At 37.3% G+C, this 25,041-nt stretch overlaps 1 protein-coding gene across 1 annotated transcript in view; it reads left to right on the plus strand.

Annotated features, from left to right (window-relative positions):
• FGD1 (FYVE, RhoGEF and PH domain containing 1) overlaps window positions 1-25,041 on the plus strand; it is an 854,635-nt gene that overhangs the window by 740,431 nt on the left and 89,163 nt on the right. The window contains exon 15 of the mRNA XM_044089056.1: window positions 1,224-1,349. Coding sequence (XP_043944991.1) covers window positions 1,224-1,349 — 126 coding nt within the window. The remainder of the gene's footprint in view (window positions 1-1,223; window positions 1,350-25,041) is intronic.

A 25,041-nucleotide genomic window follows, 5' to 3' on the forward strand; every position in this document is an offset into this window, starting at 1 on the left:
TATAATGTTTCTGGTGGATAGCCTGCGGCTTTGTCTTTTGAAGTGAGTAATTGCTTTGTCCTCATAGAGATGAGACCTCCATAACCATACATACTTGGTCCAGGTAGAGTTTCATTGTTTTTCCTACAGGGAAATAACTTCCTGATTTGTGCTGTCCCTGCCACTTCATTTATAATCTAGTATACTCCAAACCTTCATTACTGCTTCCAGCACATCTTGTAGGATATTTGTCCACATCAGTGTGTCTTTTATTGTTGTTTTCCTACCCTTCCATTTAGGTACTTGATCCTGTCCTCCCTCCTGTCCAACACCTTGAACAAGTTTGCCTTGAATCTGAGCTACCTTATGTGTCTGACTCTTCCTTCTTCTTTGTGGAGTCTTTTCCCTTTATTTTATTCCAACCCTTGTGTCAGCCCTTTGCATTGGTCTTCTTCATCAAAACGTATATGCATATCCTCTGGAATTTCATGTAAATGATTGGTGGAAGGGCTGGTTGCAGTACTGAACCTGATGTACCCTGCTAGTAATGCATTTTGTTCCATTTGTTATTGCTTTCTGGATCCAGCTGTTGAGCTAGTATTTTACTTCTAGAACTGCTCTACTACTAACTTCAAGGCCATGTTCATATGTTAAGCTTTATAAGTGTTGTTGTGTCATATGTCATGATAGCATGCTGTAAGGCCATACCCGCAGCTTCTTTGTGATCCATTACTTTGGCCAATCAGTAAAAAAAAAAATCTCTCTATTAGATTCTCATGACATGACCTTCCTACTGTATACCCATGCTGTCTTAGGTTTTGTGTATGGGATGCAAATTGTGCAGTGATTTCCATTCCAAAATATTCCCTACTCCCTTGTTTGATCAGGCATTGACTTTTGCTAAATTCTTGCCTTCCCAATGGCCCTCAGACACCAGGTTTGTTCATCAAGCTGCACGTGATCAAAGTGAAACTCTATAACTGCTGCTGCTTTTCCATGGAGGTTGCTTTTATAACAGTTTTATAAGTTAGACAAGTCAGAAATATTGGTGGTAGTTGTCGTGACACAGAGGGTCTTTCTGTACGTGACAGTCTACACTGGAAAAATTCTAGTGAACGTGACATGACAATGCCTGAATTGTGAACATTTCTTGAATTGCTAAAGTTGTTATTGTAAACATGTTAAGTGGCAGAAATTATTGAGAATCTCTGAGCATTCAGACATCATTGCCTTTCATTTTTCAGAACACAGATTTGGGGAAGAGAGCACCCACCCCAATCCGAGAGAAAGAAGTCACAATGTGTATGAAATGTCAAGAACCTTTCAATTCGATCACCAAGAGAAGGCATCACTGCAAAGCTTGTGGACATGTATGTACTTCACATTGCCTATAACATTATTCTGTTTCATCATTTTACTGTTGTGGTGCAGAAGTGATGTAGGCCATAGGTGCTTTTACTCCAAAGCTAACGACCTGCAATTCTCCTGAGACAGAAGTACATGGAGTTTGATTGTTGTCCTATAGTTGGCCCTTAATTAGGGATTTTCATGCTTGATTTGGTGTTGGGTATGTTTTTTGCTACAGCTCTGCATTTTACTTAAAAATATATATTTTTAGCAAGTTATTAAAACTGATCATTTAATATAGTTTGGTTTACCACTTCCATTGTTTTAATGTTGGCATGCTGCATTTTATTTAGAATTCAAATTCAGTAATGCATATGTGTGCACAACTGCAGTACCATCTGATGAGCCCACATTAACTGAATGCCATTTAGCCACAGACAATTAGCTGAAAGAGAGGCTACATGGTGAATATTGCACTATGTTTGAGTAAAAATGGAATAGTTAGTGTTTTACTTGACTGCTATGCTTAGTTGAGAGCTTTTATGCTTACTTCATTGAGAGTGTGGTACTTGGTAAGGAACCATGTCCTCTGCTCTGCCATTAAGTGAGCTCATTAGTTAGAGATGCAGGGATGATGTTGGGGGAGGGGGGTTGTTTCAGGGAAGAACTATCTGATTAATTCAAAGAGCGTACCCGAGAATAGCTTGTTGGTTGAGATGGTTAACATAGCTGAATTAAAACATAATGTTGATACAGGGAGCTTAGCTAAAAATGGCTTTTTTGGGGCTAAGCATCTGCATCAGCAATGTGGCTTTTAAGATGTTTTTTTTTTTACTCATGGGTTAGTATCCTGAAATTTGAGAGAGAATTTCTGCACAGCTACTTGAAATCTGACCTTTTGTGGCTAAACATTCTGCAGTGTGATAGCATCTCTCTGGCACTTGCTGATAACAGTTCTGCGTCTATGTGAGTAAAAGATAAATCAGAGATGGCTGGCCTTGAGTCTATAGCTGTGAAGTTTATGTAAATGTAAACTAAGGCTGAGTGAATTTTATATTTCTAGATCACAGAAGTTCTAATATTCCCATGAGATCATAGTGTTTTAATTGACTATATATTGTTAGTGCATCAGGCAGATTATTGTCTCCCTGTCTGGATGGGTGACTATGGTACCTGGCAGTTTGGGGTAGGTTTTCTTTGCTTCACTGAATAACAAGGGATCGTGTCAGCTGAATTGGGAGTACGTAATAAATGATTTAAGCTTTAAGGCCTTTAAACAATGGAGTTGTTTTTGTACAAATGATATTGGTAGACTTGCTACAGTGCAGATTAGAATATTATTTAGTTATTGCAGTGCTAAGTATTGGCCATATTTGATTTCACAGTTAATTGATTTTGCGCAGTCCAGTAAGGAACAGCTGTAATGATTTATGCAATAAGTCATACTTTGCAAGTGAGTTTTCCAGGTAAAGCTTTTGAACCACATTAAGACTGCATAGTTGTGACATCCATAATGTTAATCCTCCAAAGGAAGCTACAAAAGTCGGACAACTTGCAATTAGATAAAAAATTCAGTTTATTGCGATCCAGGAAATCTATTAACGCACTTCACATTTACAACCACAATACACGTTTTCGTCCCTCTCTTCCAGGACTTCATCCATAATGTTGAACTAAAATTCTAATTTGAAATAAAAATTTTTTTTTCTTTCTTTAAGTTGTTGGTGTGTATCAATTTGAAATGTTGATGATTCCAGGTACAGTATGATGTTTAGCTATTGACCCCTGAAATGATACTCATTGAAATCAAAGCACGTTTTAAATGATGCTTCCGTGCCAAGGAGAAATCCTTGCACAGTCTATACCTCTCGGCCTCTTACAGTAAGAAATCTGGACAAAGATAAGTAAAAGTGGGGAAAAGGCCCAAAAATAGGGACAATTTTTAAATATTGCTCTTACAAACTCAGAAAATTAATTGCAGAACATGTTTTACCTTAGCATTGATTTTCTGAATAGTATGAAGTCTCAAACTCAAATGTCTGTCGTTATTTTTTTAAGTTTAACCTTTAATGATTTGCTGCTAATTTGCCAGAAAACCGCATTTTTTTGAAAAACGGACCAATAATATGAGGCAAAAATCTGGACGTTCTACAGAAACTGTACAATTGTGAGGTATGCCCTGCACCTGTTGCTTAATATTCTAGCTCTGAATCATTCCATGTTACAAGAGGAATTTCCCTGCGACAGCAAATGTCATGTCAGTGTTCGCTGTTCCATAAACAAACTCACAACACTAATTAAACGTCTTGTTTAAATTGTTTAAACCTAGCGTCATTTTCACAATTGTCCACGTTTTTAAACACTTTCAAATATATACCAGTTAGAAAGTTAAGGGCGGCCTCTGCCACTGTTGTGCCACTCTTACTGAAAATCTATATTTTTCTATATTTGAAATTCTAATTGGACCCACATGAAAAAGCATTATGTAGTTGTGGATATTTATGCAGTAATCTAGTAACAGTAAGATTAGCTGCTAGAATGTCATTGTGAGGGCAGTTAATGGCATTAGTTAGGTCCCCTGTTTGTATCCTGTAAATGGTTTAGTACAACTACAATGGAGCTTATAGCCTTCTTATGTGGGGTAGATGTTTCATATCCCTAACCTTACTTTTAAAAATCCTCCTTTTCCATTTGAGGTTTTTATAATCAGATACAAACAAAATAAAAATACATATTTAGTATGCGATCTTATTGAGGATAGACATAATGGATACATTTCCACAGGCAGCCTTTACGAGATTGCAATGTGTTGTCTTATAAACATAATGTGCATGATGATTAAAACTCAAATCCCTGCTTAATAATAATCTCCAGATCCTTTTAGGTCTTCATAGACTTAATAAGTGGGTCTCTCCTAGCATATGGATGCTCAGTTGTTTGAGTTACTGGTATGTAGTATCCCACATTTTTGATGATAAAACTTGGTTTGTGGACTCATTGTATCAGCCTATGACTTTTACTTGTATAGCTGCACATCTGTGGTATTATTGACTGGTAGTGTGAGCTTCATATCCACATATTACAAGGTTAGTAATCAGCTTAGACATTGTAAATGAATTAAATAAAAAAGGACCTGGGGTATCCCTTAAGTGGTAGCCCTAAACCTTGGTGAGCTACTTCTCAAATCTGAATGGAATGATCATTTAATTAGTTAATAATCCGAATGGTAATACCAAATAAATGTCTGACACTTGTCACAGGGGGTTAAGCCTGTGAGCTGTAGTTACTGTGGTATAGAGTTTGATTACCTCGGCCCTTATTTGCCTACTGTGTGACCTTCGGCAAGTCACTAAACCAGACATTGCTCTTGGGGCTGCCCTAAAAAGAGACTGTGTCCAGTTGGCCTACCTGGTTAATAAATGGATATTAATATTGTTGTTAGAACATCGATAATATGCTATTTAAGGCAATGAGCAGGCATACCATGAGGAATGCTTTCATATGCTTTTGTTATGACCAAATAGAGTTTGTCTACAGTAAGGCCCTGACCAGCTGTTTCAGTCACTGAAATATAAAACTGGAGATGGTTTGAGAAACACAAATGTCTGGCGAAAAGCAATATTGAATGATTGATGCAGTTGTAAGAAACACCATAAAATGTAATAGCTTATAAGTTGTTAGATATGGGATTTTATTAAGAAAATTAAATACTTGCGCTTCCCATTTAATGATCTGATAGAAGCTCCAGTAATTTCACTTCAGCGATCATTTTACAATAAACCTAACTGGTATCCTATATGATTGTAAATGTCAACACTACCACCACTGTGTTTTCTTCTAAAATTATGGAACACCATCTAACCCAAGAAAATAAATGGGGAAAATATTTGTATCAAACCATGTCTCCAACATGACAAATACAGCAATCCTTTCTGAAGTTACTGTTCATCACAACAGTGATTTTAAAATTAACTGTTTACATCATAAAAAAGCTAAATCATTAATGGTGGATCAGTTATATGGCTCAGTCTGCTGCCTGCGTATAAAAAACTCTTAATGTTGTAATACTAGAAACTATAAATTGATTGCCTTCATGGTTTGCATGGTACTTGTCTGCAACAAAACAATTTGCTTTTGCAATTATTCTTTTCCACAAACAAACATGGTTAAACCCAAAAGTTATCAGCATTCATCTGACATTCTTGTGTTGCTCAGGCAGCCAGGCATGAGAAATGTGTCACAGACCTGCTTTGTGCAATGTATCAGTGTGCCAAATACCATAATATACTTGTAGGAAACCCATTACAGTAGCACAGCTTTTCATCTGCTTCTTGTCACAAGTATGTTGCTTTTCAGACCAGTAGCATAGCTAGAGTGGGGTGAAAGGAGCAACTGCCCTGGGTGCAAAGTGTTAGGGGGCATGACCCCTTGGCCATTCCTATTCCTCTTGAGGTTATACCGGCTTTTTAAAGTCGGTGTTATTTTTGCAGTCAAACTTGAGCACTGTAGTGCTCCCTATGTGGTCTAAAGTAATTAAAATGTAGCAACTACTTGCTGCATTTGTAGCAACAGTTTGCTACAGTTTCAAAGACAATTTTTCTTATTTTAACTAAATACTTGAGCACTGTAGCACTCATTGCATAGTATAATCTGTCACAATGTCTTGCTACATTTGTAGAAACATAGCTAGCTTCTGTAATAACCTGGGGCTGATGTCTGTACTGCTTCCCCTCCTTCCCAACTCTTTATTGGAAGAAAAAAAAAGATCTGGTGGCTGGTGATCCTGAAATACAGGTGTCAACCTGCCAAATGGGTCTTATTTCTGGGTCCCTGTCCCTATCCCACCCCTCCTCAGCTGAGGTGCAGTTGGCATTTAAAAAAAAATCTGCGATTAGGTAGCTGGGGCTTCGGAAATACAGGAGCCAATCTTCTTTGCCCTGATTCCCATCCTCCTTCCTGACATTTTATGTTTAAAAAAATGTTTTCTTTAAGACTGTAGCAGGTTGCTTTCTACATTTGTAAGCAAGCAGCTTGCTACAGTATCAAAGGAAAAAGATTTGTTGTTTCATTTTTTTCTTTCTTTCTTGTACATACAGAGCAGTGTAGTAGTGTATTCTAGCTGGGAGAACTGCTGTGTGACTTCTGTCAATTTAAGTGATATAGCAGATTTGTCAAAGACAGTATTAGGATGGCAGGGTTTATCTGTATGCATCAGTACACAAGATTAAGACTCTTAACTTTTAGTTCATTGCTTTCTGTAGTCAAAGGGTACGGAGTTTGATTCCTTCCATCTGCATTAGCTATTTTATTAAGCAAGTCACTTAACCAGACAGTACTCTCAAATTGCCTCTGAAAAGGACTCTGTCCAGTTCCTTACCTTGCTAACAAATGCATAAAATGCATGTCTGCAGGAATAGATTCTGAGTAGTGATGATCTGTTCTGTCAGAAGGAAGACCTAGAAACACAGCTGTAAAGGTGTAATGTCCTGAAGCCATTTTTGAAAGGTATTGACATAATACAGTGTTGTCGCCTAACAGTAAGATGTTGTCCTGTTCGATTCTCAGCTAAAGCGTCTTCTGTGTGGAGACATGTGTGAATGGGCGTACCTTCGTTGAAGGTTGTGCGTCAGGGCCGGCAACTTGGCACGTAAAAATCTACTGCCGATCATTAGCAGACCGGAGTTCCACTGTGGCGACCCCTAACCGGGAAAAGCCGAACGACACAACACAACATTGACATAATATCATAAAGACTGCATTTGATGATATTAATATCAGATTACATTTATTGAGGGCAATGATACCCAATTAACTTTAATTTGGGGGGGTGGGATTAAAATTTGTTTTCCATGGGCCTAAGTTTTGTGCTCATTACTTTCCTGGAAATGATTGTTCATTTTTAGATCATTCTTTTGTTCATTCAGTATAGACTTGTTTTCATTTTTTGTTGCTACTTTAAATTGGCTGGATAATGCACAGAGTAGTTACTGTGGCCCAGCTTGTAGGGTCTGTGCTTGTTTCCATCTGCCCATGTGTTGGTCTGCGCTTGTTTCTGTCTGCCCATATGTCGGTCTGTGCTTGTTTCTGGCTGCCCATGTGTCTGTCTGCGCTTGTTTCTGTCTGCCCATGTGTCGGTCTGCGCTTGTTTCTGTCTGCCCATGTGTCGGTCTGCACTTGTTTCTGTCTGCCCATATGTCAGTCTGCGCTTGTTTCTGGCTGCCCATGTGTCGGTCTGTGCTTGTTTCTGTCTGCCCATATGTCGGTCTGTGCTTGTTTCTGTCTGCCCATATGTCGGTCTGTGCTTGTTTCTGTCTGCCCATATGTCGGTCTGTGCTTGTTTCTGTCTGCCCATATGTCGGTCTGTGCTTGTTTCTGTCTGCCCATATGTCGGTCTGCGCTTGTTTCTGGCTGCCCATGTATCTGTCTGCTCTTGTTTCTGGCTGCCCATGTGTTGGTCTGCGCTTGTTTCTGGCTGACCATGTGTCGTTCTGCGCTTGTATTCAGTTGTGGATGTTAGGGTATGAACAGTGGCCTCTTACACCTTCTTTGCCATTCTGTATTTCAGCAATATAATGTCACGGTAAACTTCATAGCATATGGGAGTGCTTGCAGATTAAAGCCGAATGAGAAAATGCTTGGCTAGGGAGCAGTGTTAATGTAATAGATATTTTGTAAGTACTGCTTTAACATGTAAATGCCTCGGAAATGGTGGGATGTACAAGCTGAAGGGTACAGATAATGAGTGCTTGAAACATTAATGAGTGCAGCAATGTAAGCAGCAGAGTGCTCTGAGAAAATTGTATGCATTGCTAAAGTGATGCTAGATACGTAAATATATTTCTCTGCTGATTGTCTTGTTGAGGTCCAGCGGGGCTGACGTGTTGTGTTACAGGAAAACCAAGCTGCTATAGTTTTCCTGTGCAGTTGTTTTGGCTTGCTAATTTTGGTTCATTGAATACATACACATTTTAATCTGGCAGACCTAGTGACAGATAAATTGCTTTCATTTGCTGAACTCAGTTTTTGAATGGCTGAGTCATCATTCACATGAGGCCAGAATTTTTTTGGTATACCAAAGGAAGTGCACACTTGTTAAAACAACCAAAAGAGAACATTTGGCTTCAGTTACCTGACTTGTTCTTTAGTAGTGTTCCTGTGAGTTTTAGGATGTCTATTCTAGATTTTCATGTAGAAATGTATTAATTTGTTAAAACAGCTAAAAAGAGATTATATGAGTTTGGTTAACAGATTTTGCCCTTCTTTGTTGTTCCTTTGAGTTTTTGGATGCTTGACCTAAATTTTTTGTCATTAACTTATTTCTCCCCTCTGCTTAATGTTGACCCTTTCCGATGATGATGTCATAATGTACTGGAGTGAATATCAGATTTGCTTAGTGTAGTCGTCTCAGTAATGCGATTGTGATGATTACAGATCCTCAAAGTTGATATTTATCAGTAATGTAAAAAACTTACCTCTGCATCATGGCCTGAGGAGCAAAAACTGCTAAACCGCATTTTGTCCCATCAGTGAAAGCTTTTTTGGAATCTGGTCATAAAAGGAAAAAAAATGGTAAAACTTGCATTTTCCCTGCGCTGATGCCATTGACTGTTAACAGTGAACTTTAACTTCAGTGGCACCAGTGTAAGGAAAGCATATAGTGCATCCATAGACTTTAATTGATGCACTATTGTGCATATACAGGAATGCATCACTTAAAGTTTATGGACACACCTTCTGTTATCCCTCAAGTGTTGTTACAGAAGGATACTTATTTGATCATGCTTTAATAAAAAAAGTGTACAAAGTCAGTTATTAAAATACTGTCCAAAACCTTAGGGAGTGTGGCGGGGAGGCATTGTGCCATTTAAGTCACCAAATGCCACAATACACATTTGAAGATTTTTCTTTTTATGAAACGAGAACCCTCTTCTTTAAGTTATCACTTATGACATAGGCAATCATACATTTATATAAATGAAAATAAACCATACTGACATAATTTTAGTTGCAAATATTAGACATCACATATACTCTATCCAGTCAGTGTAAGTCAGACATTACATAGCTCATTCAAACCCTGCCTTCTTTTAAACCTCATTCCAAAACTGCATGTCTTGTTTCCACAATTTCAATTTTTTTTCTATGTAATTTTCTCCTGCCCTTTTGTAAAGATCCCATTTCCAGTTGTTTTTATCTCTGTTACTAGTTTCTCTGCTACAGCTGATTTAGACTTCATTTCCATTTCCCAGTAATTGCATTTTTGACAGCCGTCATAATTAGACTCAGCAAGGTCTGACTATGTTCTAGGCAATTCCGATTCTGTATCATAGCTCAAAAAATAATTTCCTTAGTAATACCAATTTCTTTACCCAGTATTTATGATAGAGTAGTCTCCAGTGAATTTTTGAAGTCTTAACCAAAGAAACACAGCACAGACTTTAGAACTGAACACACTGTGTTTGAGTTTTAAGGGAAGTGTAACAACAGGTTTCGTAATGGTTTTACAATGGTTTTATAATGATTGTCCCTTTAAATATAAGTTACTAGCAAGTTTTCCAATTTCATTGGATACACTTAATTAAAATAATTTTCTTATTGGACAACCTATAATGATGTTTATATTTGAAAATGTACTTAAATTGCTGTTTTTTTTTACTAACAGTTTTTATCTGAAGAAGTTTTTTTATTAAGCAAGATGAAAAGTGCTTAATAAATACTTATAATTTTGATTTGCACCTTGGTTCTCGGACAGTTTTTAAAGTCTACCAACTCATTATTCTCCCAGAGAATATGTACCCAATTACCTCTTTCTTCCCCATCACACCTCCAACATTTGCAAGGAAAAATTCCCTGGAGTCTACTTGCGGTATAAAAATACCTATGTAAACATTTGCAGGTAAAGATTCTAAATCTTCTAGACTTTGTTGCATATTTGAGAGACAGGTATAACCCCCATTGTTTCTTTGCAAACTGCTTATCCAGTCTGTCTTCCTAATCCTTTCTAACCTCCTCTGATTGATTCTTATAATTATCCTGCAACATTTTATATGCTCTACTAATTATTCCTTTTTTAACAGCAGCTTCTATTCTAGATTCTACTAAAAACTCTACCAGTACTTCTCATTCACTTAGGCTCCCCCTATTTCTTTCTCTTTGTCTATACTCTAATATCAATCCTTGAGGAAGGCAATCTGTAGCCTGCAGTCCAAATCTATTCTGGCTTTTTCCCCATTCTCTTACCTTTCTCTTCTCTAATTATTTTCTCCCAATACCTTGGTTCTTTTGGCAGTTTTCTCCAATAAATTCCATCCCCTTCTTGCCTATTGTCTGTACCCCTAATTGCAGTCATTCCTATTGGCATAATCTCCTTTCTCCATTCCCATGTTGGCTTACTTCTTAGAATACTTTCTACTACTTTATGAATATAATATTCTGTATGGTGATAATCTTAAGGATCTGCATCCAAAATCCCAGTTTTTCTTTGTTTCTCGAGCTTCCCTGCTGTTTCATCATCCTCCCTTTCCACTTTGAATCATAGGTTTCTGCTTGTGCTATGTATAGGAGCCTAGCTCTGAAATACCCCTTCATCTCGGGAAAATGCACATGTGAACATTGACGTGTCTCCAGAAAGTTCAAGATGTTTGTCATATGAATCACTGCTGCATTTTCATTTATCATAGATGGGAGTTAGGCACAAGCTGATGCCTGTTCATTCAGATAGACTTCCAGATCTTAAGCATTTTAATTTATATAACCTGTAACTTATAAAACAGTGTCTCTTAAATGCATTTATCCCTTTAAATGCCTCTACTTCTTGCTAGACTGAACCTTAAATCTGTCACTTCATTTAAATAATCTTAAACTTACCCCAGTCTCTTATATCTGCTGCAAAACATCCTACTACTCTAACCTCTGATAGCAAGAATGGTATATGCAAAAGTGCAGTTTAGTTTGATTTTTAAGAAAGTAAAGGAGTAATGTTGAGCAGTACACTGAGCTCATCTAAATTAATGTCGCATATTCCAATCTCAAGGATATAGCCAGCATATTACCTGACAAATTTAGTGCTAACCTTACCCAGTCTACCCACATTGTTTCCCCCCAGTACTCCCTGAAAGTTTGTTTTCCTCAAAATCAATCTGGAACAAATCTTAGAATCCCAGTCAAAGGCTAAAAATGCTATTTCTATTGGACCCCAAAATATACCATTTTGCATTCTCATCAGTGCCAAATATGCACGATCCAAGCCTCTACTTAAAACTGTTCAACCTGAGCCAGTCCACAAGGTTTGTTCCTGATGACTGGAGAACAGCCACTGTGATTCCTGTACACAAAGGTGACTGCTTTACAACTCAACATAATTACAGGCCTAGCAGCCTCACCAGCCTTGAATACCAAACCATGGAATGTGATATAGCAAGACTAACTTATGCAGATTTAGGCAACTTAACTGATCTAAACCCCGATCAGTTTAGATTTATGAAGGGCAGTCCTGTCTCCTGAAACTAATAAGCTTCTTTGAGAAGGTTACAGATGATGGAGACAGTGGTCCATCCATGCATACTGCTTACCTTAACTTGGCAAAGACTTTTCACACCATTCCTATGCATGTATTATTGAAATATTAGCCAAACCGTGTTAACTCCTACATTGTCTTCATGATTGACATAGGTTATCCAACAGAACCAGAGCTCATGAAAGATGCTGGCAACTTCTCTGTTTATAAAATGGTAACTATTGGGGTACCACAGGGACCAGTGTTAGTCTCTATGTTTGACATTTATTTTGCAGACATGTAAGCCAGTCTCCCAGAAGGGTGGTTGACCAAGTTTGCTGATGGCTGCACTTTGAGCACTGTTATCTACTTTTCCATTGATATTAAACAGCTCCAGCAAGGGCTAGGATATACATATACCTGGCGAATGGAAAGTGGTCTAAACCTTAATGCAAAAATGTGCACTGGAGTAGTATTTGTCAAAACGTTTCTTCCACCTGATATATTGTAACTAATGCTCCTTTCCTGTCAGATACTTGTGTAGACAACTCTCTGTCTCATTTTATCATGTTCCCCCATGCTCAGGATATCTTCCTGTCTTGTCTTCTTAATTTCCATGGGAAGATTTTCAAGATCCCAAAAAATCATCCAACCGTTGTACTCTTTCTTTGAGTCCCATCATTCAGTTCAGTGCTCCTTTGGTATGTACAAATCTAAGAATATCTCTCAGCTGGAAGGACCAAAGATTTCTACCCAAGATAATTAAAGACCTTAAATCCTTCAACTATCCCGATATATTAGAACCACTCTTCTTGTACTCAGTAGTCTAGTAGCTGCTTGACGTGACAAGTCTCACTTTTCAAGCCATGAAAGACCCAATCTGTTTGGCCTTCTGTTTTGTCACAAAACCCTCAGCTACAAACACCTGCACTAGGGATTTAATTATGCACCAACAAATAGAGACTCACTGGAGGGATAGGTTCCTCTCTCAATATATTCCTAGTCTGTGGAGTAAGTCAATAGTACAGACCAAGCAAAGTACTACTTTGGCTATCTTTAAGGCTAGTCTTAATGATTGGGTGGGTAAATATAAATTTACAGCAGGGTTAATTAAAAGGAACACATCATGTGTATGCTCCAAATCTGGCCATCAGACAGCAGCTAAGACCTGTATTAGTAAAGATGCAGTAATACCAGCTGAAAGAGCTGCTTCTGAAAAAAATTGGCAGAAGGGAAATGTGTTAGAAAGTGGGGATCCCAAGAGTATGTGTGTGGAAAATGAATGTTCATTGTCCAGTAGGCAAAAGAAAAGCAAGTTTATCCAGGTCATCAGGGGATGTCAAGATGTAGATGTGAGATTTGAATTGCTATAACAGTCTGTGTTCTGTATATTTTCCTGTGGAATGAAGATGCATTTGGAAGCAGAGCGGGCTATGGAGGAAATAAGAAAAAAGTTTAGTCATTGAGCTTAAGGGGGCACTGCTTCTTAATCGCCTGCCTCTAAGAAAGCCCAGACAGACTTTGCCAGCGAAATACTTTCCATTGTTCCAAAGGGAAATGCATGAATAATAGAAGAAAATGATCAGAAGACTCATAAGTACCTTGAACTTGAACTAGCGGTTGATTTTGAGAGATTGTTATCATCAGCAGGAAGTTCTGCAGTAAAGTGAACTTCTAGAAGTAGGAGAACTTTAAAGCATCAGTCCAGTTAGATGTAGTCTAGACATGTGAAGTATGGTTCTGCAAGAAAAAGTGAAACATGAAAAATGGTGTTCCTTTCATGTACTTGTGAAGTAACTAGCTGGGGGGGTTTCACTAGCACCAGCCTTGGGCTGAAGGCAGGCATCCTGGGGAGCAGGCAATTATTATGATAGGGACTGAACAATGTGTTCTAAATGACTTTTTCAGTGGCTCTGCAAGTTGCAATATCATCAACTTTTAAAGAGGTACTGGCAAAGTGGTTCAGTGAAAATAAAAAAATAAATTAAGAAGTGAAGTTTGAAATTGTGGGAAGTGGATATTTGTGCAAACAATTGCCTCTTCAGCAACATTAATACAATACTAAACTTCTAGAGGTAACCATTGATAAAAACCTGAACTTTGAAACCCATATCAATACCATAAAAACTGTCAACAGGAAAATAGGCTCCCTCTGTAGGATAAAACTATTTCTCTCCCCACTAGCCAGAACCACTATTGCCTATTCCCACCTTATCTCTACACTTCTTTATGCTTCTTCCATATAAACTAACTTGTCAAAAAATAACCTTAACAAGCTAGTCAACGCTTACAATAGCATTGCCAGATTTGCTGCTGCTTCCTCCTTTAGGACCCATCACTGCCATAATCTGAAACAATTAGGCTGGTTAGAGCTTCTGAATCTGATTCACTTTAAACAACTCACCATTGCGCACAAAACCTTTTTCCAACCTACCAATACCCCAATACTTGCTAGTCTCATTAACCAATATAAGAACCTTTCAACTTTATGCTCATCTAATAAACTACTTGTATCAATGTGTAAATCTAATAACATGGCAGGAGATGCTCTGTTCTCGAATGCAGTTGGAAAGTATTGGAACCAACTGCCCCATGAACTTACATCACTGTCTTCATTTACATTTTTTAAACACAATCTGAAATTTTATCTTAAAACCCATTGGTTATGTCCCTGTACAAATCCAGACTAATATCATACTATATCCTAAATACCCTCACTTAAGACCTAATTCCTGCTCTGTCTGTGTCTTTTTAGATCAAAGCCTATCCTTGGCAAAAACATATCTTATCCTAAAAGAGATCATTTAAATACCTAGTTAAATTCTTCTGCATATAATTCTAAAGCATCCTACCTAAGGCAGGCAACACGTATTGTTTAAACTGTGAGCATTGCTGAACTGTTGAAACTTGAAGTATGCATTTGTTTAACAATTACTTTCTAGTTACTAATGAAGTCTTGTACATAAAGTCAAAAATATCTTATCTAATGCTTGTAACATGTTTTTTGTATAAACTGTGAAGATTCCTGAACTGTTAAAATCTGTAGTATTTAACTGTAGAACAACTAGTACCTGTATGTTAGTAGTCTAGTAATCTCTTGGAGCTTATCTCCCCAGGACTCTACTGAAAATGGACATAAATCCAGTTAGACTATCCCGGTCAACAAATGTAAAATAAATAAATAAAATAAATAAAAATAATGCATTAAATATAGCGGTGCACAATTTAATTTGAGGTTAGCCATTGTACTTTTCCTACAGCTAAAAGTTAATGTCTACTGAAAGCATGTAAGTTGTTTTTCAAATGTGGGAGAGGAATAGAGATGAGAAAAGACCAGACAGTGATATGAGTCCGTAGGGACACAGGCTCTAACATCTACTTTAGCGTGGTTAACATTAACTTTAGGACAGGTAAACCCAATGTGAGTGCAGCTGTCAGTTTGGAGCAACTGCTCCTATATACTACATTTCCTTTTTAGAAAGTGTGGTTTTGTCTATTTTGAGTTATATTTAGATGGGAGTTTTGAAAAAGGTTTGCTGAATATTTTACTGAAGTAAAAGTTCTGAGCAAATATGACATGGGTTGAAAAAAGAGATGAGAAGCAGCAGCTACACAAAAATTCAGCCTGCCAGCTGTTAGTGTGTGCATGGAAACTGCAAAATGGAAACATATATTCAAAATAACTACTATGCAGAGTATGTGGAAGTAACAGCTTCTTAGCAGAATGGATGGTTTGTCAATATGAACATGGAATGTAAATAGCCTAAAGACATGTACTGAAACAGTAAAAATTAGACATTGACATTTTCCTGCTTACTTATTGAAAAGAGAGGAACTTATGGAATGGATAGTGGATATAGTTCAAGAATTATTACAGAAGACATAAATTACTTTGGGAGGGATAACTAGTGAGTGGAATAAAATGAAAGAGGGCTTCAAAAGCATTGTAAGTATGTCAGAAATAAGATGGAAAAGATATGGGAAGGAATTGATGGAAATTTTTTATTGGGGTTGACAAACGTTAAAGTATTGCAGAAGAAAGAATTCCAGAGAATGAGGACAGGTGACTGCACAGTGCTAAAGGAAAAGTAAGCAAGTATTTAGACAATATGCATGAGTATAGAAATCTGTTGAATGACTATTTTAATAGCAGTTGCAGATTGCAAAAAAAAGTTTAGCACAATGATTTAAACAACAGAAATAGAGTTGTAGCCAAGCCTATCCTGTAAGAAGAAAAAAAAAATAACTAGAGTTCCTATAGAGGTAGTTTGCTTTTTCTTGGTTTCCCACTCCTCTGCTTCATGCAAATTTTCATAAAATGTCCACAGTTGGAAATGTTTATGAAAGACTGAATAGTTAACATAAGAAAAGATGGAATAAAAACAGTGCTGTATTATTGCTCAAGTAGAATTCTCCAATAATTACTGTTGAAAGTTGGAGGGAAAAGAGTGACAAAAATGAGGAAGACTTTGTTTAACAATATTTTAAGATGAGAGGCTGCCAACATCTTGAAAGAAAGCAGTGCTGGTGGTATAGAAAGCATGTAAAAACCCTTCAGATCCAGTTGCATGTAGACCCATTTTAATTTTAAATCATGATTATAAAGTGTTTATATATAATAGCTAAGAGAATGGCAAAGATGTTGCCAAACTTAATAGATCTAGATCAGTGTGATTTTATCAGGGAGAGGCTATAATTTTGACAGCATTAAAAGAACACCGATGATTGATCCAGATGGAGTCAGAACTTAAAAAAAAAATCACACTGCTGTTGGTGAGTCTTGAAACAGAGAAAACAGTTGATTGGGTCATTTAGGATTTTATGAGTCGGATAATGGTAGCATTTGCATTCCTTGAAAGAATTTATATGGTTAAGTGATGTGTCTGAGGCAAGAACCAAGGTGAGAGGGCTCCTCCCTACAAAGCTGTGCTTGAGCAGAGGAACCAGGCAAGGATGTTCTCTGTCCCTTCTGTTTGCTTTATATTTTGAACCATTACCAAACAAAATATGAAATTCACAAATTCAAGGATACAAGTGGTATGATGATCAAGAAAGGTTCGCCTTATTTGCAAATATTATTCCATACCTGATAAATCCAGAAAAGGCATTTCCATGTTGTGGAACATTCTGAGACAATTTCCAATCTTTTCTGGATATAAAATAAATGAAGATGAAATAATTCCTATAGCAGTAAACTGTTAACCAGTGCGAGGTGGTTCAGCAGTACTCATACTTATGGGGACATAAGATGAAATAGTTAGGCACGTGGATTAAAAATAATTACAATATGGCAGCTAAGGATATATGTGGGAAGAGACTTAACAGGAGACAGTGCAACAATTAAGAAATCAGAAATTCTGGATTATGGATATGGATAGCAAGTTACAATCGGTTGAAATATTTTAGCACCTTTAGTTCTGTGTACAGGACAGGTGTATTTTTATCATCCAGAGTAGAGGTGGTGGATGGCATTTAATAAAGAATGTATTTAGGAGGGGGATGAATACAAGAGTTATGTGGTATAAGTTCATTTTCCCCATAGAACAAAGTGGATTAGAATTACCCGATTTCAATGGGTAACTTCAAAGCTACTCAGTTAATGCTGATGTACATAATTGAAACAGATTATTATAAATCAAAGTTGAAAAGTATGATGATAAAACAAGATTTGAGAGAGACTAGGGTTTTGGATGCAAGTCCTTAAGGAAAATAGTAACAGCCATATAGAATATTGTGATCCTAAATTAGGAGTAAGTAGCAGGAAAAAGAAAATTAAGCAGGAAAGATAAGTGAAAAAATATTAAGAGAAGTAAAAAAATGTAGGTTAGAAATGGTGAGTATTGTAGGCGAGATGAGGAGGAGAATGAAGGATGCAAAGTGTATAAAGATGTCTCTTGAAAATTGTATCAGTGAAAAGACCAGAGTGGGATGAGGAAATGCAACGTTGAATTTACACATGATGTATGACCTTTGATTTTATTGGAAGCAGTAGTTTGTGAGTTTCAACTCTAAGGATTGGTTAAGCTAAGTTGGTTTAGCTAAACTGGTTTAAACAACTTAGCAGGTACTGCTTTAGATGAGTTTAAATGAGCTTAGATTGCTAATTTATTTCAGAGAGAGATGGGGGACTGCAGTTCCATGCTTTTAAAATGCAATTTGAGAAATGTGCTAAGTTATAGGATTTAGAAATAGTAAGCAGAGACTTATCCTCAGAGCTCTGTTTGTGGACTGTAGTTGGATAATAAATTATAGAGCAGTGCATTTATGTGATTGGTGTACAAGGTTGTAGGTTACTAGAAGTTGTGTCAAGGATAGATGTTAGGGGAGCTCTAACCAGTTAAAAAGTTTTAATGATACAGTGCTAAGCTTTTGTGTGATAGCTACAAATTTAGTGAATTTTCTATAGCATTGTTCCATTCTGAGTAGTAATATAGTTTGAAGATTGATGAGTACTGAGGAGGCATATAGAAATAATTACAATAGGAAGCTTGTGGCTGTGTGTGTTTTTTGCTTTGTCAGTAAGATAGAGTTTGGCTGTATTTAGTAAGCTAAGTTTTTGATGGGTTTTGTTTATTGTTTGGATTATGTGATGGTCAAATTTCATTTTGTCTATTGTGACCCCCTAGAAGTTTAGAATGTAAGAACTGCTCTATTTTAGTATTATTGGCTTATTATTTAGTGAAGAGTGTTTTTTGGGAATGGATATGTTTAGGGGAATGTAAGATTAGTTTAGTCTTGGGCTGAAGAAGTTGAACTTTGCCATGTTTCAACAAATGAGAAAGGTTGTTGTTACTTGTAGTTCTGTGAGAGCTGTGCAGATGAGTAGTCATCTGCATACTGAGCTACAGTGGCATGGTTTGTGGCAGGGCAAAGTTCGTTTGTGAAGAGACTGAATACTGGTGGCCCAAGAATTGATCCTTGGGGGACCCCTAAAGAGACAAGTACAAAGGATGTGTAATCATCTTAACATTTCACTGTTCTCTGTTTGATTGGTGGCTCTGAAACCAATGAAAAGATGAGGAAGAGTGGCCTAGTTTAGAGTTTTAGAAGTAGTAGTAGATGTGGCAGTGTTGAATGCATTTGATGGGTTAAGAAGGAGTGAAGATATAAGTTTACTAGAGTTCCTATTACTATTGACTGTATTAGTAAATTTGAGATACTTCCCAGAATAAGACACTGAAAGTGTTTGAGGACATACTGTGATAGCATGTCTTTGAGCAGGGTTCCTGCATCAGGTGGGTTTCGCTTTCATAGGCCCACTTATTTTTTACCTTTACAATATGTTGTTTGAAAGGCTTTCAGAAATGGTTTCTTTACCTCTTGTCTACCAGTTTTGTTTGAGTAAGAAAGAACTGAATTGGGAATGGGAGATGGTGTCTTGCAGGTAACGCCTACTTGGAAGACAGCACCAGCATTAGTTGAAAGCAAACTCAGAAAATACTAAGTTAAATATTTGTTGTTTGTCAGGTGAAAATGTTGAATATTGTGTGTGCCATTGGTTTTAGTGGGAGCCACTGCTGACGGTATATTTAGATGGTGAATAGTCATGCACATGTACTTTTTCCACTATTCCCTGTCTGCTCTACGAGTCCCTGGAGGGCCCTTCCTTAATTACATCTTTATGTGGACAAAATTTAGTTGTAGTGCAACACATGGATTTAGGATTTGTATTTCCTCAGTGAACTGTTGACATTTTTGTCACTGATATAAAATGTCCAAGGGAAAAGATATGCTGGAGTTATCACAAATAGTAATGGGTTTGCTTTTATTCTTCTGTCATATTTACAGTATGCAGCATGTATTTCTTTACGTAGGGAACTATCTGTTTGCACAGATCATTGCATTGATGGTGTATATAATTTTGTCAGTGAGAAAAATGATTCTAGGGAACAAAATACTGTCTTAATGACTGTTTTGAAATAAGTTTCCATGAGTAGAAAAAGAAGTTGACCTGTTGTCATTACAGTATTAAATCAGTTTATTGACGAGCGTTCATATTTTGTTGGAAATGGTATGTAACGTAAGTTGTTGGAAATGAGACCATTTGTTCTTTGTTAGGTGAATTTGAGGGAATTAATTTTCTAAGAAAGTGGTTTGAAAATGTAACTGTATGGATGTCACTTTATAGAAAACTGTATCCTTTCTTTAGCTCCTTCAGTGTTCTCCAGAAGGTTTATGTACTAGTGGAAGGAGGTTTGATATACGGTTGCATTCTTGTATTCCACGCCTTTCATTTCATTGTATTTAAAATGTTACAGCTGGAAAAAAAAAAAAAGAATGTAGGGCTATAGTCTCTCACTGTTGAGAGTTATAGGTTTTGTTCTCTGCTCATAGTATCTCCTCACTTGTTGGGAAAGTGTAGTACTTTTTCATGTATGTGATCTTTTGTATATTAAATCTGAAGATACATGTGTTCATTTGCTTCTTAACATGTTTGCACATATCAGACAGGGCTGGTGACAAGGAGTTAATTTGGAAACCTAAGTTCATCTTGCATTTTTCCTGCATTTTCTTTTTTAGATTTTGCTACATTTTTGCAGAAAGTTTAAACCATCAATACTGTACAACATGAAAAGGAAGTAACATTGAGTACTGTATTTCAAACATACCTCTCAATCTCTTAGAGCAAGAAATCTGGACAAAGCCATAAGTAATGAGGGGACAAAGGCCCAAAAATGGGGACAGTTTTTAAATATTGCTCTTATAGACGTAGAAAGCTGATAGAATAACGTATTTTGCATTAGCATAAATTTTCTGAAAGGTATGATGTACGAAACTCAAATGTCTGTCATTATTTTCTGACTTCAACCCTCAATAATTTGCCAAAAAAACAGAAATTTATGAGAAACGGACAAAAAAATGTGAGGCAAAAATCTGGACATTCTGCAAAAACCTGTACAGTTGAGAGGTATGATTTCAAATAATGCATCAGTTTGGTGGGAGAATGAAAGGGGAGAGTACTGATATCTGCCAGCAGCGAATACACAAAGAAGTGTAAAAATACAAAACAATGTTACTTGGCTGCAAAAGGGAAAATGTGCATTTTCTGGAACCAAGTCTTCAGACTGCACAATTGGCTGTTACTTTGAGGAGAGTTCAAATGTGTACCATTGCAGTTTATGATGGTTCAGGGTGTTAACACTGCTCTGCCTTAAAATATCACATGCAAAGTATTTTACTTAATTAGCAGATAGAAATGCGTGGACAAAGATTCTGTGCATTTTTCTACTCTGTCATCTGAAAAATTAATTTAAAGGTCTTCCAAATATATGGTACTGAAGCCTGAGTGCCTGCCATCTCAGTATCTTTTTATAGACACCTTTATTGAATTATCACTTGTAACATACGCAAACTTACATTTATATAAAAGCCATCAAATCATGTTAACTCTACATTTACAAGCAATCAAATCATATTAAGTTTACATTTACAAGCATTATACATCATATACAATATATATATATATATATATATATATATATGTATATGTATATATCCCCCGCAAAATAAAAAGTTTTCAGGGAGAGGAATTGTAAATTGCTAACTACTTGTAAAACAGTTATTTTTCCTGCCGCACTGTAAATTTTTATGACATTTTGTCAGTTAATTGTTTGCAATTGTTTAGTAAGTATTCTATTAAGTAATAAAAGCTGGCCTTTGCAATGACGTCAGTACTTCCTGTTTGGACATACTGATTGAGCTAGCATATTGACAGGTGTTTGGGCTTCAGTTCCACATATTCACAGTACTTTTTAAAAACCTTAGTTTTGTAATAAACAAGTGACCATAAAATTTCAATCTGCTTCTAGATAACTCTTTATGCTAACCATGCAAAACACTTCGCACTTGACCTTTAAGATACTCTTAGTTTAGTTTTAGGACCAGATTATATGCAATTGATGGTTTACTTCCTCTATGGGTATGTCACCTTCTCAACAGTTCCAGAACAAGCATTAATATTATATTTAGGTTCATAGTTGTTTATTAGTCTAATGACCACAAGGTCCTTTTTAAGCCTAACTATGCATCCCAAATCTCTGACAAGTTCTGATACCCTTGATAAGTGTAAGCAGGGGCTTGGGAGATGAAGCATTTGCAAGCTAGAGCCTGGGAGATGAACCATTTACAGGTTACCTGTGTCCATTAGAGACATAGGTGCCAGACCAGGGATGAATTTGCAGTTTTCCATCCAATTTTCCAAGTTGCACTTGAATTGGGTTAGAGAAGAACTCTGCTTCACATGGATGGGGAAGCCTGTTCCATAGACTGGGTAGTCTTTGGGATATCTCTCCAGCAGGTCCTGTTAATGTCACAGGCAAGGTTTAAGTCTTTAGAATGGGTAAGTTTGGTGCTGTTTGTTTTGCAGATATGCAGGAAGTCCATTAGAGTGGGGTCTGACAGTGCCCTGTATGCATAGGCATAGATCTCCCCTCAAAAGCCTGTAGGAGACAGAATACAGGGATAGGGCCTTGAGGCGGTCTGCTTAGGAGGTTTTACTTACGCCATGTATTATTTAGTGAGGAAGCTCTGTGGACTTTCCACTTGTTGGATATGTCTGGTTAGGTACATACCAAAGGGGGACATTGTACTCAATGATAGGTCTGATGAATACCAAATACAATGGAACAATGACTTCCTTGAACTTAAATGCTGTACCTTTGTTTATAAGTTGTACAACATAGAATGATTTCCTCCCCACTCTAGACATGTGATGGACAAAGGCTTGATTGCTATCTTTGTGTTTCCTTACGTCCCTGACTACTCAGTCAACCCTAAGGGGTGTGTTGTCAATATGATAGTTACCAGGGATGGATGACTTCCCAAAGGATACTATTATGCATTTCTTAGCGTTTAGTTTTAGTCCATGGCTCTGACACCTGTTGTTTGTCTGTGTCAACCCTCCTGGAGTAACAGCCTACTTCCCAAACCCTACTACCATTGAACTTTATTTTCATGCTTAAGATACAAGATGTTGTATGCAGAATAGTGTGATCCTGGTTAGCAATTCTTCTTCTTATACATGCTATATCTTGCTTACTTGTTCTATTTAGCTACCAAATACTAGAAACTGTTTCTTAGGGCAGTGCAGTGTACTATTAATTGTAAGGATTATGCTTTTTCTCTCAGTCGCCGTGTTATATATGGCATGAAACATAGTTCAAGTATTTTTTGCTATAGTTCTATTTCTGGTGATGAGCTAACACTAAATATCTATTATTATGTATTATCTCTTCTCTTGGTTCCTACCCTGAAAGGCTCGCACAGTTAGGAGGACTGCATCCAGTTGGGCATTTTAAAAAAAATGGACAGCCACACTAGTCTTCCCTCAATAACCAACTTAACTAAGGTTTACTATTTTTTCTAAAGTCTTTCTGCTTAAACTGTTTAATTCAGCCATACTGGGACAACTGCACCAGACTTCCCAGCCCTTAAATTTCTATTTTTATTTTATTTATTTATTTTACATTTGTTAACTGGGTTAGTCTGGCTGAGCTTTTGGCTCAATTTCAGCAGAGACCCGGGGAGAAAAGCTCCTCTGGGCTAGAAAACAATTTATTAAATTTTAGTAACAATCAGCTATAGGATCTTACAAGCGGAGACCTGGAGAGAAAAAAAAGCTCCTCAGGCAATTCAGTTATACAGGGTATTAACAATTGGCAGACAAGTATGTGAGTTGTTACAAACAAGGTTTTAAACAATTAGCAGAAGAAAATGTGACTAGTTACCATATTATTTAAGCTGCCTAGAGTAAAATGAGTTAATAGTTAGGCAGATGCTTATTTAAAGTGGGTGGTAGGATCTAGTTGTATAGGAGTTTGGAAACAAGAAAGGAAAGTAAGAATGGCTAGTAGGACATGTAGGGGAGGTAGAGTATAGGAGACGGACTAGACAGGTAGGTTGTTTTGAGACTATTAGAATTAAGAGTGGTTGGAGATGGAGGAAGGGAAGAAGTAGGAGAGGCAGGGGAATAGTGTTAGAGATACATTAACAGTGAGGTAGAGAAATAGGTGAAAGGATGGTGGTTTCAGGGTGGTTGGCTACAGTGGCAAGACCACTTTGTTTTTAGGTATTTCTTTGTGGCTAATTTGAAATGTTTGCTAAGCTGGAGGGATTTTATTTCCAAGGGGAGTTGGTTCCAGGATATAGCTGGGTTATAGTTATAGAGAAGGCAGCCTATTTTGGATTTGGGTTTGTAGGTGTCTAATAATTCTTGGTTTGAGCTGCATAGCATCCTAGCAGGGGAATATTTGGATATGATAGTGGAGAGGCTGGGGCAGAAGGAGGGTAGATAGAGGATAGAGTGGATGATTTGTAGTTGGTATAGTTGGAGCAGCTGAGGGAATTCTAGCCAGTCTGGTTGCTGTAGTGCTAAGCAGTGGTGTGACTTGTAGGTTTGGTTAGCTGCAAATCTGGCAATCTTATTATAGGTAGTTTCAAGCTTGGAAATAAGTGTAGAATTTAGGTTTGTGAATATGTGGGAGCTGTAACAGAAGTGCTGGGAGTAATAAAGCCTGAGAGAGAGTTATTCAGGCAGTGTTAAGTATTTCTTGCTATGAAAAAGATGTCCAGGTTTCTGATGAGTTCTTTTTACTGAGTTAGTAATATGGAGATCAAACTTAAGCTGATCATCTATTGTAACACGTAGCAATTTAGTACTAGATTCAGCTAAGATGATAGTGCTGTTGCAGGATAACATGGTAAATGTACTTTTGAGTGTGGTGATGTTTTTAGGGAGGAAGAGTAGAAGCTTATTTTTTTTTGGATTAAGTATTAGTTTATCACTAAGCCAAGTCTCAGTGGTTTGGAAGGATGCCTGGGTAGTTGAGTGGAGGTCAGTTGGGTTGTCAGCAATGATTATAACAGTAGTGTCATCAGCATATTGCACAAGAGATGAGTGGGAACAAGAGGAGTAGAGCAAGTTGGTGAAAATATTACAGTAGTGGTCTGATATGGACCCTTGGGGGGACTCCCATTTGTACAGTGAGAGGGGAGGATAGTGCAGAGAGCCATTTAACTGATTGGTTTATTGTTATCACGAGCTAGAGAGACTATGTTGATGAGTAATGCATCTGCCATACAGTGGGGACACAGGATTCAAAAATGGATAGGGATTAAGATGGGATACAGATAGGCAAGAGGTTCAGAGGCAATCTGCAGGAAGTAGGAGTAACTTTAGTATAGTTAGTTGATCTAGAGCTTAGAGAAGGAGGAGGAGGAGG

The sequence above is a fragment of the Protopterus annectens genome, chromosome 12.part0, assembly GCF_019279795.1.
Source record: "Protopterus annectens isolate FY-2018-M chromosome 12.part0, PAN1.0, whole genome shotgun sequence".
Lineage (NCBI taxonomy): Eukaryota > Metazoa > Chordata > Ceratodontiformes > Protopteridae > Protopterus > Protopterus annectens.